Source organism: Homarus americanus, unplaced genomic scaffold (genome assembly GCF_018991925.1).
Source record: "Homarus americanus isolate GMGI-L3 unplaced genomic scaffold, GMGI_Hamer_2.0 scaffold20465, whole genome shotgun sequence".
In the NCBI taxonomy this organism is placed as follows: Eukaryota; Metazoa; Arthropoda; class Malacostraca; order Decapoda; family Nephropidae; genus Homarus; species Homarus americanus.
Genome location: NW_024756914.1, coordinates 7,947,675 through 7,964,716, shown reverse-complemented (window position 1 = coordinate 7,964,716; position 17,042 = coordinate 7,947,675). Strand labels below are relative to the sequence as shown.

The window sequence follows — 17,042 nt, the reverse complement described above, 5'->3', positions numbered from 1 at the left end:
CAATTAAATGGAACCTAAATAAAATAATAATTATGTTTAGGCACACTGGACCAAGGTTTATACACGTCAACTTTGAACCCAGTCATAAAATGTAACGAGTGATTGTGTGTAGCTAACTAATTATTTTATTTAGAAAGAAAGACTGATAGCTTCCTACCCCCATGGTGATAGGAAGACATGCATCGTCTCGATCATCCCAGACACGCACCTTATGAAATATGGACTCACCCATGTTTAACAGTCGTAGTGCCATTCCTAATATTTACTTTGTGTTCTGATTGCCATCTTTGATTTGTTATTTAGAGAAGTCCGTACTTGCAGTGAACGTGGTGGAGGCACTGCAGGAGTTCTGGCAAATGAAGGCCCAGCGGGGAGCAGAGCTGAAGAATGGCGCCCTTGTCATCTACGAGTCTGTGCCTTCCTCCTCCCCACCCTACGTCTGCTACGTCACTCTTCCTGGTGGATCCTGCTTCGGCTCCTTCCAGGTTAGTTACTTGCTTCTTACTCCAAAGGTTAGTTCAGTGTTGTCAGGTCACACCAGGTCTATGTAGGGTTATGTTGTAGGGTCTCAGGCCTATGTAGGGTTATGTTGTAGGGTCTCAGGTCTATATAGGGTTATGTTGTAGGGTCTCAGGCCTATATAGGGTTATGTTGTAGGGTCTCAGGTCCATGTAGGGTTATGTTATAGGGTCTCAGGTCTATGTAGGGTTATGTTGTAGGGTCTCAGGTCCATGTAGTTCATGTTGTAGGGTCTCAGGTCCATGTAGGGTTATGTTGTAGGGTCTCAGCGGGTCATCTTGTGGTTAGGTTAGGTTATATAATGTTAGGGTATGTAAGATTTGGTTAGGTTAGGTTATATAATGTTAGGGTATGTAAGATTTGGTTAGGTTAGGTTAGATAGGTTTAGTTAGATAAGGTTAGGTTAGATTCGAGAAGTAGGCAGAAAGTCGGTAGCTAGGATGAAGAATGAAGTCAAAAGTACACAAAATATTTAGTATAATATCATCCAAAGATAATTATCTTTATAATCAGAATAACATAGATTAAAGACAATTAGTTATTAGGCAGCTACCAAACAGGGAGGTACTACCGCCTGGGAAGATATTGGAAGCATAATGTGTTGTCTAATGGTAGACCCTTTTGCCATATGTGACCAAGTCCCAGGTTGATGATCTGACTTTCTGCCTCATTTACACACAATTACAGGGTCTCAATTGTTTCTCTTACTATCGACAACACAACATACATAATGTATATTGTTTCTCACTTTTGATCTTTTTTAATTTTTTTATTTCCTTATTGTTCTTTATTATTATTATTATTATTATTATTATTATTATTATTATTATTATTATTATTATTATTATTATTATTATTATTATCGTCATCATCATCATCATTATTATTACATTTTCGCTCCCCAGGCCCCAATGTGGGTCAGTGATCTGTGCCCGGGTGGACTAATCCCCCCCCCAAAAAAAAAACATAGCTTGATATGCCCTATCTTTCTCCCTGTATGCAAGAGAGCAGGAGCGATCAAACCGTGATTGTAATGTGAAAGTTTTGGTAGATTGTGATCAGAAGACTCTAAGGGGCAAAAATTGATTATGAATAGTGTGAGGGGTTAGAGGTAAAACAAAGTTCAAGAATATAAGCAAGTTGATCGTGTTGATCTGGAACACGTGAAGGGCGTTTAATTATTTGTTCCAGATCATTAAGTAAGGAAAAAGAGAGTGCTTCAGCTCCACCTTGGTCATCCTTTGCAGAGCCAAGCCACTCACTGTGATGTACATTGAAATCCCCTAGGTAGAGGATCTCGGTGTTGGGGTGTGTGGATAACAACGGCTCATGGCAAGAAGTGAGATAGTCAAAGAGTTCCAAATAGTTGGTAGAGTTGGGAGAACAGTATAGGAAACAAAGAAACAAAGTCATAGTTGGTAGAGATATTTTGAGCCAGATGACATCATAAAGGGGAGATTCAAGATCCGTGAGTCGAGCTATAGGTGTACGTGTGTTGCAGTAGGCGCATACACCTCCCTTAGAACGGAAGGAGGTATAAAGGTTGTAGTTGGAGACTTGAAAAGGTTTCGGTGAAGCTGCTTTGGTCAGTTGAAGTTCAAATAGTAGTAAGAGGTCGGGGGAAGAGGTTAATAGATGGTGCTCCACAGAAGGAAAAATGGATCTTAGGCCGTGAATGTTGGGAAAATGAAGTGTGAAAAAAACCGATCCTCCAGCAACCGCGGTGGCGTCAGTTGAGGCCCCAGTAGTTGAATGATGATCAGGTCGGCCCTGGGGTCCACAACCTTCCCGACCAGTGGGACCCATCCGGGAAGGCCCCGCTTCAATATTAATATCAACTGACATCATAGGTGAATAAAAGAATAGAAAGAATAGAAATGATCAAGAGTGAGTGTGGATATTTATGTTATGTTGTCAAAGTAAGAGAAACAATTGAGACCCTACAATTGGGTGTAAATGAGGCAGAAAGTCAGATCATCAACCTGGGACTTGGTCACATATGGCAGCAGGGTCTACCATTTAACAATACATATTAACATAATTAACACATGATAAGTTGAACATGTATTATGAGTAGTGGTAATCATTGAGCCTCTTGCAGCATTCATTATTCTCAGTGTTATAGCCTCACACCACACGAGTGTAGTGTTGTAGCCTCACACCAGATCAGTGTAGTGTTGTAGCCTCACACCAGATCAATACAGTGTTGTAGCCTCACGCCAGATCAGTGTAGTGTTGTAGCCTCACACTAGATCAGTGTAGTGTTGTAGCCTCACACCAGATCAGTGTAGTGTTGTAGCCTCACACCAGATCAGTGTAGTGTTGTAGCCTCACACCAGATGAGTGTAGTGTTGTAGCCTCACGCCAGATCAGTGTAGTGTTGTAGCCTCACACCAGATGAGTGTAGTGTTGTAGCCTCACACCAGATGAGTGTAGTGTTGTAGCCTCACACCAGATGAGTGTAGTGACATGGAGCTCACGCAGAATCAGTGTAGTGTTGTAGCTCACACCAGATCAGTGTGGTGTGAGCTCACCAGATGAGTGTAGTGTTGTAGCCTCACACCAGATGAGTGTGTGATGTTGTAGCCTCACCAGATCAGTGTAGTGTTGTAGCCTCGCACCAGATGAGTGTAGTGTTGTGGCCTGGCAGATCCAGTGGTGTTGGCCTCACACCACATGGGGTGTGGTGTGGCCTCACACCAGATCAATACAGTGTTGTGGCCTCACACTAGATGAGTGTAGTGTTGTAGCCTCACACCAGATCAATACAGTGTTGTGGCCTCACACCAGATGAGTGTAGTGTTGTAGCCTCACACCACATGAGTGTAGTGTTGTAGCCTCACACCAGATCAGTGTAGTGTTGTAGCCTCACACCAGATCAGTGTAGTGTTGTAGCCTCACACCAGATCAATACAGTGTTGTGGCCTCACACCAGATGAGTGTAGTGTTGTAGCCTCACGCCAGATCAGTGTAGTGTTGGAGCCTCACACTAGATCAGTGTAGTGTTGTAGCCTCACACCAGATCAGTGTAGTGTTGTAGCCTCACACCAGATGAGTGTAGTGTTGTAGCCTCACCAGATCAGTGTAGAGTTGTAGCCTCCTGCCACATGAGTGATGTGGCCTCCCACCCAGATCAGTGTAGTGTTGTAGCCTCACACCAGATCAGTGTAGTGTTGTAGACTCACACCAGATGAGTGTAGTGTTGTAGCCTCACACCAGATGAGTGTAGTGTTGTAGACTCACACCAGATGAGTGTAGTGTTGTAGCCTCATACCAGATGAGTGTAGTGTTGTAGCCTCACACCAGATCAGTGTAGTGTTGTAGCCTCACACCAGATCAGTGTAGTGTTGTTGCCTCACACCAGATCAATACAGTGTTGTGGCCTCACACCAGATGAGTGTAGTGTTGTAGCCTCACGCCAGATCAGTGTAGTGTTGTAGCCTCACACCAGATGAGTGTAGAGTTGTAGCCTCACACCAGATGAGTGTAGTGTTGTAGCCTCACACCAGATGAGTGTAGTGTTGTAGCCTCACACCAGATGAGTGTAGTGTTGTAGCCTCACACCAGATCAGTGTAGAGTTGTAGCCTCACACCAGATCAGTGTAGTGTTGTAGACTCACACCAGATGAGTGTAGTGTTGTAGCCTCACACCAGATGTGTGTAGTGTTGTAGACTCACACCAGATGAGTGTAGTGTTGCAGCCTCACACCAGATGTGTATAGTGTTGTAGCCTCACACCAGATCAGTGTAGTGTTGTAGCCTCACACCAGATCAGTGTAGTGTTGTAGACTCACACCAGATGAGTGTAGTGTTGTAGCCTCACACCAGATGAGTGTAGTGTTGTAGACTCACACCAGATGAGTGTAGTGTTGTAGCCTCATACCAGATGAGTGTAGTGTTGTAGCCTCACACCAGATCAGTGTAGTGTTGTAGCCTCACACCAGATCAGTGTAGTGTTGTTGCCTCACACCAGATCAATACAGTGTTGTGGCCTCACACCAGATGAGTGTAGTGTTGTAGCCTCACGCCAGATCAGTGTAGTGTTGTAGCCTCACACCAGATGAGTGTAGAGTTGTAGCCTCACACCAGATGAGTGTAGTGTTGTAGCCTCACACCAGATGACTTTAGTGTTGTAGTCTCACACCACATGAGTGTAGTGTTGTAGCCTCACACCAGATGAGTGTAGTGTAGTAGCCTCACACCAGATCAGTGTAGTGTTGTAGCCTCACACCAGATGAGTGTAGTGTTGTAGCCTCACACCAGATGACTCTAGTGTTGTAGCCTCACACCAGATGACTCTAGTGTTATAGTCTCACACCAGATCAGTGTAGTGTTGTAGTCTCACACCAGATGAGTGTAGTGTAGTAGCCTCACACCAGATGAGTGTAGTGTTGTAGCCTCACACCAGATGAGTGTAGTGTTGTAGCCTCACACCAGATGAGTGTAGTGTTGTAGCCTCACACCAGATCAGTCTAGTGTTGTAGCATCACCAGATCAGTGTAGTGATGACTTTAGTGTTGTAGTCTCACACCACATGAGTGTAGTGTTGTAGCCTCACACCAGATGAGTGTAGTGTAGTAGCCTCACACCAGATCAGTGTAGTGTTGTAGCCTCACACCAGATGAGTGTAGTGTTGTAGCCTCACACCAGATGACTCTAGTGTTGTAGCCTCACACCAGATGACTCTAGTGTTATAGTCTCACACCAGATCAGTGTAGTGTTGTAGTCTCACACCAGATGAGTGTAGTGTAGTAGCCTCACACCAGATGAGTGTAGTGTTGTAGCCTCACACCAGATGAGTGTAGTGTTGTAGCCTCACACCAGATGAGTGTAGTGTTGTAGCCTCACACCAGATCAGTCTAGTGTTGTAGCATCACCAGATCAGTGTAGTGTTGTAGCCTCACACCAGATGAGTGTAGTGTTGTAGTCTCACACCAGATCAGTGTAGTGTTGTAGTCTCACACCAGATGAGTGTAGTGTTGTACCCTCACACCAGATGAGTGTAGTGTTGTAGCCTCACACTAGATGACTTAGTGTTATAGTCTCACACCAGATGAGTGTAGTGTTGTAGTCTCACACCAGATGAGTGTGTAGTAGCCTCTCACACCAGATGACTCTAGTGTTGTAGTCTCATTCCAGATGAGTGCGTGTTGTAGCCTCACACCCAGATGAGTGTAGTAAAGGTAGCCTCACACCAGATGAGTGTAGTGTTGTAGCCCCACCTCACCAGATGAGTGTAGTGTTGTAGCCTCACACCAGATGAGTGTAGTGTTGTAGCCTCACACCAGATCAGTCTAGTGTTGTAGCCTCACACCAGATCAGTCTAGTGTTGTAGCCTCACCAGATCAGTGTAGTGTTGTAGCCTCACACCAGATGAGTGTAGTGTTGTAGCCTCACCAGATCAGTGTAGTGTTGTTGTCTCACACCAGATCAGTGTAGTGTTGTAGCCTCACACCAGATGAGTGTAGTGTTGTACCCTCACACCAGATGACTCTAGTGTTGTAGTCTCATTCCAGATGAGTGTAGTGTTGTAGCCTCACACCAGATGAGTGTAGTGTTGTAGCCTCACACCAGATGAGTGTAGTGTTGTAGCCTCACACCAGATGAGTGTAGTGTTGTAGTCTCACACCAGATGAGTGTAGTGTTGTACCTCACACCAGACGAGTGTAGTGTTGTAGTCTCACACCAGATCAGTGTAGTGTTGTAGTCTCACCAGATGAGTGTAGTGTTGTACCTCACACCAGATCAGTGTAGTGTTGTAGCCTCACACACCAGATCAGTCTAGTGTTGTAGCCTCACACCAGATGAGTGTAGTGTTGCAGCCTCACACCAGATGTGTAGTGTTGTAGCCTCACACCAGATCAGTGTAATGTTGTAGTCTCACACCACATCAGTGTAGTGTTGTAGTCTCACACCAGATGTGTGTAGTGTTGTAGTCTCACACCAGATCAGTGTAGTGTTGTAGTCTCACACCACATCAGTGTAGTGTTGTAGTCTCACACCAGATGTGTGTAGTGTTGTAGTCTCACACCAGATCAGTGTAGTGTTGTAGTCTCACACCACATCAGTGTAGTGTTGTAGTCTCATACCAGATGTGTGTAGTGTTGTAGCCTCACACCAGATCAGTGTAGTGTTGTAGTCTCACACCAGATCAATGTAGTGTTGTAGCCTCACACCAGATCAGTGTAGTGTTGTAGCCTCACACCAGATCAGTGTAGTGTTGTAGTCTCACACCAGATGTGTGTAGTGTTGTAGCCTCACACCAGATCAGTGTAGTGTTGTAGTCCCACACCAGATGTGTGTAGTGTTGTAGTCTCACACCAGATCAGTGGAAGGGTGATGTCATGGATTGTGGAAACTGTAGGAGGGTTAAGGCTATGGAACACACTGTACTATGAAAGCATAGGAGTGAATAGTGTACCAGAAGTTGAGGGAAATGGTGAACACTGATGACATGCAGGAAGCATTTATGAAGGGATGCTGTCTACAGTACATCAGGTGGCAAATCCACGAGAAGCTGTTCAAGGGACACAGCTTCTGTGGTTAAGGCATCTGACAGAATCCTGAGGAAGTTGTGTATTAATGCCTGAAGGAAAAGGGAATAACAAAAAAATGATTAGAATAATGGAAGGGGAGTATATGAGAGCTAAAACTCTGACAAGAACTGCATATAGGGACTCGCATCAGTTTGAAGTGAGAGTTTTTTTTTTATGTCAAGGTTGACTGTTAAGTCCCTTACTCTTGGTGGTCCTGATGGATGTACTTAGTGGGAATATCAGGGACTGGTGGTTGGGGAGCTCCAAGGCTGTGGATGATATTATTATTACAGCAGAAATAAAGGAGCTGCAGGAATGTTGCAGTGTAGAAGAGTCTTGGGAGCCAGGGGTTGACAGTGAGTGTTGGGTAGACAGAGGTTATGGTGTGTCAAGAACAAGATGGGAGAGGATGCAGGGGCGGATCCTGTAATATCAAAAGGAAGGGGGGGAGTCCAAGAAGTTGTGGGTGGTGGAACATGGTGAGCACAGTGAGCTCACCCAGCTGGGGGGTGCTGGAAGCCCCTCAGGTATTTTTCTTTTTAATCTGACCAGTATCATGGGCATCACGATTGTTGAGGGTTGGAGGCAATTTATGAAAAGGAAGTGAGGGATAGAATGAGGGTGGCATGGGCAGGTGGAGGGAGGTTGAGGGAATTTTGTCTAATTGAAGGCTGTCAAAAACTGACGTTGAAGATATATAAGACAATGATTTAGCCAGTGTTGATATATGGTGCAAAGATGAAGATGTTGAGAGTACCACTCATAGTAAAGAGATCTAGAGACCCTGGAATGAGTCAATCAAAGTAAGGAGATCAAGAGACCCTGGAATGAGCCAATCAGAGTAAGGAGATCTAGAGACCCTGGAATGAGTCAATCAGAGTAAGGAGATCAAGAGACCCTGGAATGAGCCAATCAGAGTAAGGAGATCAGGAGACCCTGGAATGAGCCAGTCAGAGTAAGGAGATCAAGAGACCCTGGAATGAGCCAATTAGAGTAAGGAGATCAAGTAAAAGATGTAAGTTAAGATGGAGTCACACAGTTAAGGGTATTAAAGGCTTTATTACTAAGAAGAAAGAGGCTGTGGTCTTAACATTGTGAATGGTGAGAAAATATAAGGGAGGAGGGATGACTGAGAAATATAATAAGGGAAGGAAAGGGAGCTTGGAGAAGATCAGAGATAATACCTCTATAATAATTCTTCCATTAACTTCTGAACTTGAAATGGAACAGAATGTAATAAAATTCAAGCAACAGAGATGAGTTACTAGGTGGCCGTTTTGGGGGTTATCAGAATCAAAGGAGTTAGGAATATTGATGTGTACAGTATAGGGCATTTGGAATGGTAAATAAAAAGGAGGGAACATATTTTGGAGTGGAATGGTTAAAGGCTGAGTCTTTGTGATGGTATACACATTTGATAAGGATGCAGATGGAGAGGATGTAGGGTGACTATATATTAACTGGACAGGTATACCCCGATAACCGAGGCGTATACGGACTGTGAAAATTTGTTGGTTAGTGAATCAAGAGTTATCAAAGTAGTTAATCTCATAAGAATATAAAAAAATTCTGGGGGCTAGGGACCGGCCACCCTCCAAAAACTCCCATCTACCCTTAATATATCTTTGTGCTGGAAGCAAGAAAATAAAGCAGACACATAAAGCAAACATAATAGGCCTTCAATGAGCAATGTAAAGTATAAATTGAGACATTTATCTGTTTTGAGGATGGTAGAGATGGTCTAGGGTGGCAACTATAAGTCTACACCACTGTTTGCTGGTCCATTAACACTCTTATTATGCCTTATCACATCAAGCTTAACAGTAAGACCCACAGGAGGCAGCACAAGAGAAACTAACACTTGGGTGTTTAGGCATTATTGCATAACACACGAAAAAACACGAAGTCAGAGACAATGGGGTAAATGTAAACAAGTCAGAGAGGCGGCAATGAGTCGGAGGCAGCGCGCATACCGCATAGCCCTCTCGTGACAAGAATTTACACCATACCACCGCCCACAAAATTCAAAACCACTCTGCTGCTCCTCCCCCAATCATTGGATCAAAGGGATATCAACGAAATTGGCGGGGTACTGCATTTCCCCAATATGTAATCGTCGGTTATGCAAAGTGGCAGCTAATAGGACCACTAAACCTAACCTAACCTAACCTATTGATCCTAAGGTAATTTTAGGTAGATTAGAAAGGGTTTGAACTACAAGTGGTAAGTTTATAACTGTGGTCATAATTGTCACTTGAACACCTAGTGTTCTTTCTTTATTGTTCTTGTTCTCACATTGTGTAAACGAATATGGTTGATGTTAGTTTGATTGTTTAATTTATATAGGATGAAGTTAGTGGGCAGCTCAATGTAACAAGAGAGGTTAAGATATTTGGGGGAAAAATCCATGTGTAATTTGATGAAAATAAATTGTTTTAAACAGTAACCAGAGACTTCTCTTCATCAAAAAATGCTAAAAAATATAGGTAGAAAATAAGGCTGTCTGCTCTACCTATTTGTATTTTAAGATTACCGGTAAGTCTTGTGAGTCTAGATTAATGAAGATTCAGAGTACTGTACTGTACTGCACTGTACTGTACTGTATGTAGGTGACCCATAGTAGGATGTACAGTTCTATTCCATAAATATAAACCAATAAAATTTAAAGTGTTTACAGAATATTCATACAAGTAATTCATGCAGATTTTTTTAATGTTGTACAGTTAGTATGAAATACAACTTTGACCATTCATCTTTTAGAATACTGTATCTTCAGTAACCCTTTAGAGGACAGGCCCCACACTTAGGTATTTTATTATGGCTAATGCCAGATGATTTTATTCACCTGAGAGAAACCCCTGCCCTCTGAAGTGTTAAGGACAATTATTTTGCCCTCATTCTGCTGAAGCTTGATGTTTAATTCTAACTAAATATGTAATTGCAGAACTGCCCAACAAAGGCTGAGGCACGTCGTAGTGCTGCCAAGATTGCTCTCATGAACTCTGTATTTAACGAGCATCCCTCACGTAGGATCTCTGACGAGTTCATCGAGAAGGCTGTGGCTGATGCCCGTGCACAGTTCAAGGTAAGCATTATAAGCAAGTAGAGAGTGGAAGGCTTGGTAAGCTCCAAGCATGATAAATGCAGGCGTGTTGTGGATGTTGAGGTCCAGTGGACACATGGTAGCATCTTTCCAGTGTTGTGATATTAGGTGGTTATTTTTACTAATTGTTCAAGTACTGTGCTTTATATGAATGAAGAGGTTAGCTCTTCAGTGTATCAGATGACATGTAGGAATATACCATATGGAGCTTAAAATGTTTATGTGTAGTAAGCTGTGTCAAACCTTTGTATTTAGGGAAGTCATAGGTTATAAATGAAAAAGTATTAGTCTTCTGCAGTAATATAAGGCCACAGAATAAGTGACATGCAAGACGTATACCATTAAATAACCTCTGGCAGAGCCTGCCTTTGCTAGGTGTCTTGGCAAGTTTCATGGCAAGACACACAATGTTCCTACAAGCAGCACCTTCTATCACACAATGTTCCTACAAGCAGCACCTTCTATCACACAATGTTCCTACAAGCAGCACCTTCTATCACACAATGTTCCTACAAGCAGCACCTTCTATCACACAATGTTCCTACAAGCAGCACCTTCTATCACACAATGTTCCTACAAGCAGCACCTTCTATCACACAATGTTCCTACAAGCAGCACCTTCTATCACACAATGTTCCTACAAGCAGCACCTTCTATCACACAATGTTCCTACAAGCAGCACCTTCTATCATACTCGAGTCAGAGTTGATACAAAGATTCAAACTATCTTTCCTTTTCATGTTGTCTCATCGGTCAGTGTAGTTTCAGATGGACTAAATCTTTCATTTATATCAATGTGAGTTGAACCTCTTTGGCCATAACAGGACATTTATACTCCCTCCCTATATATTCCTACTGTGACTCAAAACCAACACAAGTATGCTTCTCTCAGCTCCTCCCCCCCCCTCCAGTGGTAATCACTTTGTTGCAGTGCTGGAGTTTAACACCTGTTAGGGCCACCCATGCCTAAATGGTTGCTGGTAAGATTCCAGACAGAATTACCACAAGGTCCTGGACCACATTACCAGACCAACCTACCTGAGGGGTCACCTCTTAGGGCCAGCCTGGGTTGGATAGTCAGGTGTCCAGGCTGGGTTCTTTGCACCTTCTAGGACAGGCTTTCAGATTGTGGGGTTCACTTTTGAAGTGAGCTCCCTGGGAACCTGCACTCGGCTCTTTTAGTCTCCTGGTAGGTGAAGATACACAATCCCTTTTAGTTTCAACATAATATATGGACAGAAAGAGAACAAATATATTAACAGCTCATTTGATGACTGGCCAGGTCTCTGAATCCTCTTCTGACCACCCTGGCTCATAGATCCCTTTTGGGAATGACAAGTCTACTCCCAACAATGCACTAGTCCTGTCAAATTGAATTGTTCAAGCCCTCTATTGATAAGTATATTGAGCTACACACAGAAGGTGGTAAATCGATTGTGGAATTTTGATGACTTTAAGATATATGATGAGATGGTGGATGTTTGTGTAGGGCAGCCAAAGATGCAAAAGCAGGCAGATAGGAGTCTCTTAGTGAATTTTTCTACAAGAGACAGTGAACGGGTTTGTCTCAGAGGCATGCACCAGACTATGCCTTACAGAAACAGCCATATTAGACACCTTAAGGATACCATAAGTGACCAAAGTTGAGGAAGTAAGGAAGAGGGTGGGTGGAGTGCTCTCTCCTACACCCAACTTCTTCTTGAACTTTAGTTTCTATTTTGTGGAAATGTTTCCCTTTGTCCCAATACCCGATGAAACAGTATGTGGATGATCCAAGGTGATGTTGTCATTGCCCACAGTATAGAAGAGGAATATTAAGTAAATGCCTGGCGTGTATGCGTCCTGCAGCCAGCACTTGCATGATGGTAGTATGTGTGGTGGGTCATTCTCTTACTTCCTCTGCCAGGATAATCGCACTTGGGGTAGATGGAGATGGAGGTTCTGGCCATGAGGGTGAGGGAGAGGGTCAGCTTTGGTGAAGCATATGAGAAGGCCATTCTACACCCCGTTCACCTTTGTGAGGCTTGTGCTACCATCCTCGCTCGTCATCCCCTGCAACCTGCTAAACTCCAACAAATAATGTCGCCTCTCTCAATGTTCTATCAGTGCACCAACAATGCATGAGACCCACAACCAGACCACTGTTTACAGAGCATCCCCCACTGACTGTGCTGTTATTACTGAAGACCCTACTAGCACCACCTGAGGAAGGTGGCATCGATTGGCACTGCTACTTAAATGGCTCCTAAGTTGGTACCAGTTAGCACTGCAGCTCCAGGGGAACCTGGATGAGCCCCAACAGTCAGTGTTGCTCCAGCATCTTCATTGCCAACATGAGATGTCTCAACTTCTTTGGAGGCTGACAGTCCAATGGAGTCAGAGTGAAATTCTGAAGAGACCCATTACCACCACAGATGCTAGGGCTTCTAAATGGGCTACAGCTAAAGTAACAGCCAGAAAGAATCCAACCCCACAGGAAGTCCGAGTGTTTGTAGCAGGGCTGTGGAGTCGAAGACAAAACCTTCGACTCCAACTCCGACTCCTCAAATTTTTATGCTTCCGACTCCGACTCCGACTCCTTGGCCTATTTGTAACAACTATTTCTACCATCCTAATTGTAATTTGTATGTTGTAACCTGCGTAGGTAAAAAGTAAAACACCGTGGCTATACTGCTACAGCTTTATTAATGATCTGGACGATATTTAAGAACTACAAAAAGATGATAGGCTTGACTTTCAAAGTTTCAATCAAAAGAAAAATAAATTTATTAAGAATTCAAGATATTAACTAGAAAACACCATTTACATGTATATCTAAAAGTTCGATCTCAGCATATGAATTTTGTTTAAGCTCATAATCTGATGTGGATCTAAATGATGATCCTACAATTCCTTTTAAAGTAAAGTTATATATTTATGTACATTAAAGAAATGAATACCTTATTAAGGAAAATGGATAAACCTTACATGATTAAGTTATTAAATTAAATTTGCCTTAATCTCACCAAAAACAGGTTGTAGCTAATTGTTTTGTAGCTGAGAGCCTCTGTGCAGTTTTCAACGAAACAAAATTTGATATAATTCAAAATTTCAAATGGTAAAGAAGAGACTATCGTCCAAAATTATAGTGCTATACTGTGCCTGCTACAATAAATTCATAATAATGCTTATAAAATGGAAATAAATTCTTTTAATAATTTAAGAAAATTAGTGGGATCAGTGGAATCACTGCAATGAATATGCCTGAGTTCATATATTTGTTCTTAGGAACAGAATAGCTTCAGTCGGAGTCGGAGTCGGAGTCTGGACAATTTTACCGACTCCGACTCCGACTCCACAAGCCGAACTTTCCTCCGACTCCTCGACTCCGACTCCGACTCCACAGCCCTGGTTTGTAGCTCTTTTACAGTGAAACTGCTGAAGTCTGAGGACATATTGGGAGTAGTTACAGCATCTTTTCTCCCAGTGTGTGTTTACCGGCTGAAGACGATGGTTGGAGAAGCTTTAGTTTACTTACCAAAGGGTTACTCCGGCTTGCACTCCCATTCAGGTCCTGCCAGAGACACATTGGCGAGTGTGTGGTGGACATTAGCCTCAGAGTTCCCTTTACACAGTTTTAGATTCAAATTCCTCCACAGGTTGTTGATGCCTAGCTCCACCTGCTGTTTAATGGACCTGTTGTTCGTGATGATTTAGATGGTCTTATTCACTAACTCCCTCATCCCTTCCTGATACTTTATTGTACTCTGTGGGGGAACATCTCGTTCAACCCCCTGTTGTGATCTGGATGGAGGATGAAGACATGAGAGTTTTAAATGCTGGTATAATGACCTCACTCATAACCACCTACAGACCAACCTTTCTACTGGTTCATCAAATGCTATCCAGGGGGTCCTCGACTTACGAACATCGGCCGATACGAATGAGGTCCCATAAAGTTAATTATTTTAAAAATCCAACATAAGTACAACTGGCTTGTAGCAGTTACGTACGAGAACTAGTTTGCATAGCTTAGAGGCGAGTGGGGAGTGATGCGTCGCACCCAGTCACGCACCTTGAGGGAGAGGGAGCGTCAGTATGCTTTATCCTTACTGCCTTAATGCGTGTGATCAAGTACAAACTGTTATTTTTTGTTTATTAATTCTCTTTTTGGCCCTCATCATGTTACCCAAACACAAACCTGATGCAAGTGATAGTAGTGCATCCAGGAAAAGGAAAACAATTACAATTGAAGTAAAAGTTGATGTAAATAAACATTCTGAAAAAGGCCAAACACCCTCAGTGATCAGTAAGGCGTTGGGTTTCAGTCGTTCATCGGTTGGAACAATTTTGAAAGACAAAAAGAAAATTCTTGAATACAAAAGGATCTACACTAATGGACTCAACTGTGATAACAAAATTCAAGATTATTTTATTTAAATCAACACTGCACTGCACCACGGTATATATTATCAATATGTTAACTAAATTTCAGAATGACCAATAATTTTAATGTAAAAATGCAAAAATATTCAAGACACCAACAAAATCGATGTTCACTCCACTGTCAACAAAGCCAAACTGACGCCTGGTGGCTGAGTCAAGCGGCTGATGGGGGCAAAAAAATTAGTTCCCTGTACTGCCGTAAGGATTTTGTTAATCAAAGTTTTGTTCGTTAACCGAATTGAAGATCCTTAGGGGAGGTAATTCATTAATCAAAATTTCGGTAATCGAACCGTTCGTTAACTGAGGGACCAGTGTATTGTATTGTACTCCACAACATATTACCTCCTCAATTATTACCTGTACAGTATTGTACTCCACAACATATTACCTCCTCAATTATTACCTGTACAGTATTGTACTCCACAACATATTACCTCCTCAATTATTACCTGTACAGTATTGTACTCCACAACATATTACCTCCTCAATTATTACCTGTACAGTATTGTACTTCACAACATATTACCTCCTCAATTATTACCTGTACAGTATTGTACTCCACAACATATTACCTCCTCAATTATTACCTGTACAGTATTGTACTCCACAACATATTACCTCCTCAATTATTACCTGTACAGTATTGTACTCCACAACATATTACCTCCTCAATTATTACCTGTACAGTATTGTACTTCACAACATATTACCTCCTCAATTATTACCTGTACAGTATTGTACTTCACAACATATTACCTCCTCAATTATTACCTGTACAGTATTGTACTCCACAACATATTACCTCCTCAATTATTACCTGTACAGTATTGTACTTCACAACATATTACCTCCTCAATTATTACCTGTACAGTATTGTACTCCACAACATATTACCTCCTCAATTATTACCTGTACAGTATTGTACAACATATTACCTCCTCACACACAGTATTGTACTCCACAACATATTACCTCCTCAATTATTACCTGTACAGTATTGTACTCCACAACATATTACCTCCTCAATTATTACCTGTACAGTATTGTACTTCACAACATATTACCTCCTCAATTATTACCTGTACAGTATTGTACTTCACAACATATTACCTCCTCAATTATTACCTGTACAGTATTGTACTCCACAACATATTACCTCCTCAATTATTACCTGTACAGTATTGTACTCCACAACATATTACCTCCTCAATTATTACCTGTACAGTATTGTACTCCACAACATATTACCTCCTCAATTATTACCTGTACAGTATTGTACTCCACAACATATTACCTCCTCAATTATTACCTGTACAGTATTGTACTCCACAACATATTACCTCCTCAATTATTACCTGTACAGTATTGTACTCCACAACATATTACCTCCTCAATTATTACCTGTACAGTATTGTACTCCACAACATATTACCTCCTCAATTATTACTTGTACAGTATTGTACTCCACAACATATTACCTCCTCAATTATTACTTGTACAGTATTGTACTCCACAACATATTACCTCCTCAATTATTACCTGTACAGTATTGTACTCCACAACATAATACCTCCTCAATTATTACCTGTACAGTATTGTACTTCACAACATATTACCTCCTCAATTATTACCTGTACAGTATTGTACTCACAACATATTACCTCCTCAATTATTACTTGTACAGTATTGTACTCCACAACATATTACCTCCTCAATTATTACCTGTACAGTATTGTACTTCACAACATATTACCTCCTCAATTATTACCTGTACAGTATTGTACTTCACAACATATTACCTCCTCAATTATTACCTGTACAGTATTGTACTCCACAACATATTACCTCCTCAATTATTACCTGTACAGTATTGTACTCCACAACATATTACCTCCTCAATTATTACCTGTACAGTAGGGGGCAGTGAAATTTTGCTCAAAGCTGCACTCTTCAGGCATTGTTCCTTATACATATCTAAGACTCCATGCCAAATTTGAAGCTGATATGTCGAGGTTTAGTCTGCCGCATTTTCTACTGAAATTTTTAAATTTACCTACAGTACTAGCCAAACAGCCGCTGTGGCGGTGCAATGTTCTGTTCAGTGTTTATCAACTTTTTTTTCATATCTCTTATTTCATTTAAGTTGTCTTGTTGCAGATGAGTATGGTGCTATGTCTATATTGATTATCAGCCTTTACTCATTTCATTATGTCATCATGGTTGAGCCTGGCAATGAATATCTCACACATGTGACTCCCAAGACTGGACACGGAAAGCAGATTGCCAAAACTATTCACGAGTTTCTGGTGGAGAAAAATCTAATCCAGCAGCCCATTGTGTGTGTTGGTTGTGATGGAACCAATGTAAATGTAGGATCAGAAAATGGAGTCATTCATCATCTTGAAATGTTACTTGGTCACCCGCTCCATTATTTCATATGTCAGCTTCACGGAAATGAG

General features: G+C 41.9%; 1 protein-coding gene across 2 annotated transcripts in view; it reads left to right on the top strand.

Moving 5' to 3' along the window:
- Window positions 1-234: 234 nt before the first annotated feature.
- LOC121857096 (protein limb expression 1 homolog) overlaps window positions 235-17,042 on the top strand; it is a 31,031-nt gene continuing 14,223 nt past the window's right edge. The window contains exons 1-2 of one of the 2 annotated variants that reach the window (XM_042352967.1): window positions 235-485; window positions 10,000-10,140. In XM_042352967.1, the coding sequence (XP_042208901.1) occupies window positions 357-485; window positions 10,000-10,140 (270 nt within the window). In that variant the 5' untranslated portion in view covers window positions 235-356. The remainder of the gene's footprint in view (window positions 486-9,999; window positions 10,141-17,042) is intronic. The other variant, XM_042352966.1, reaches the window with a different exon arrangement.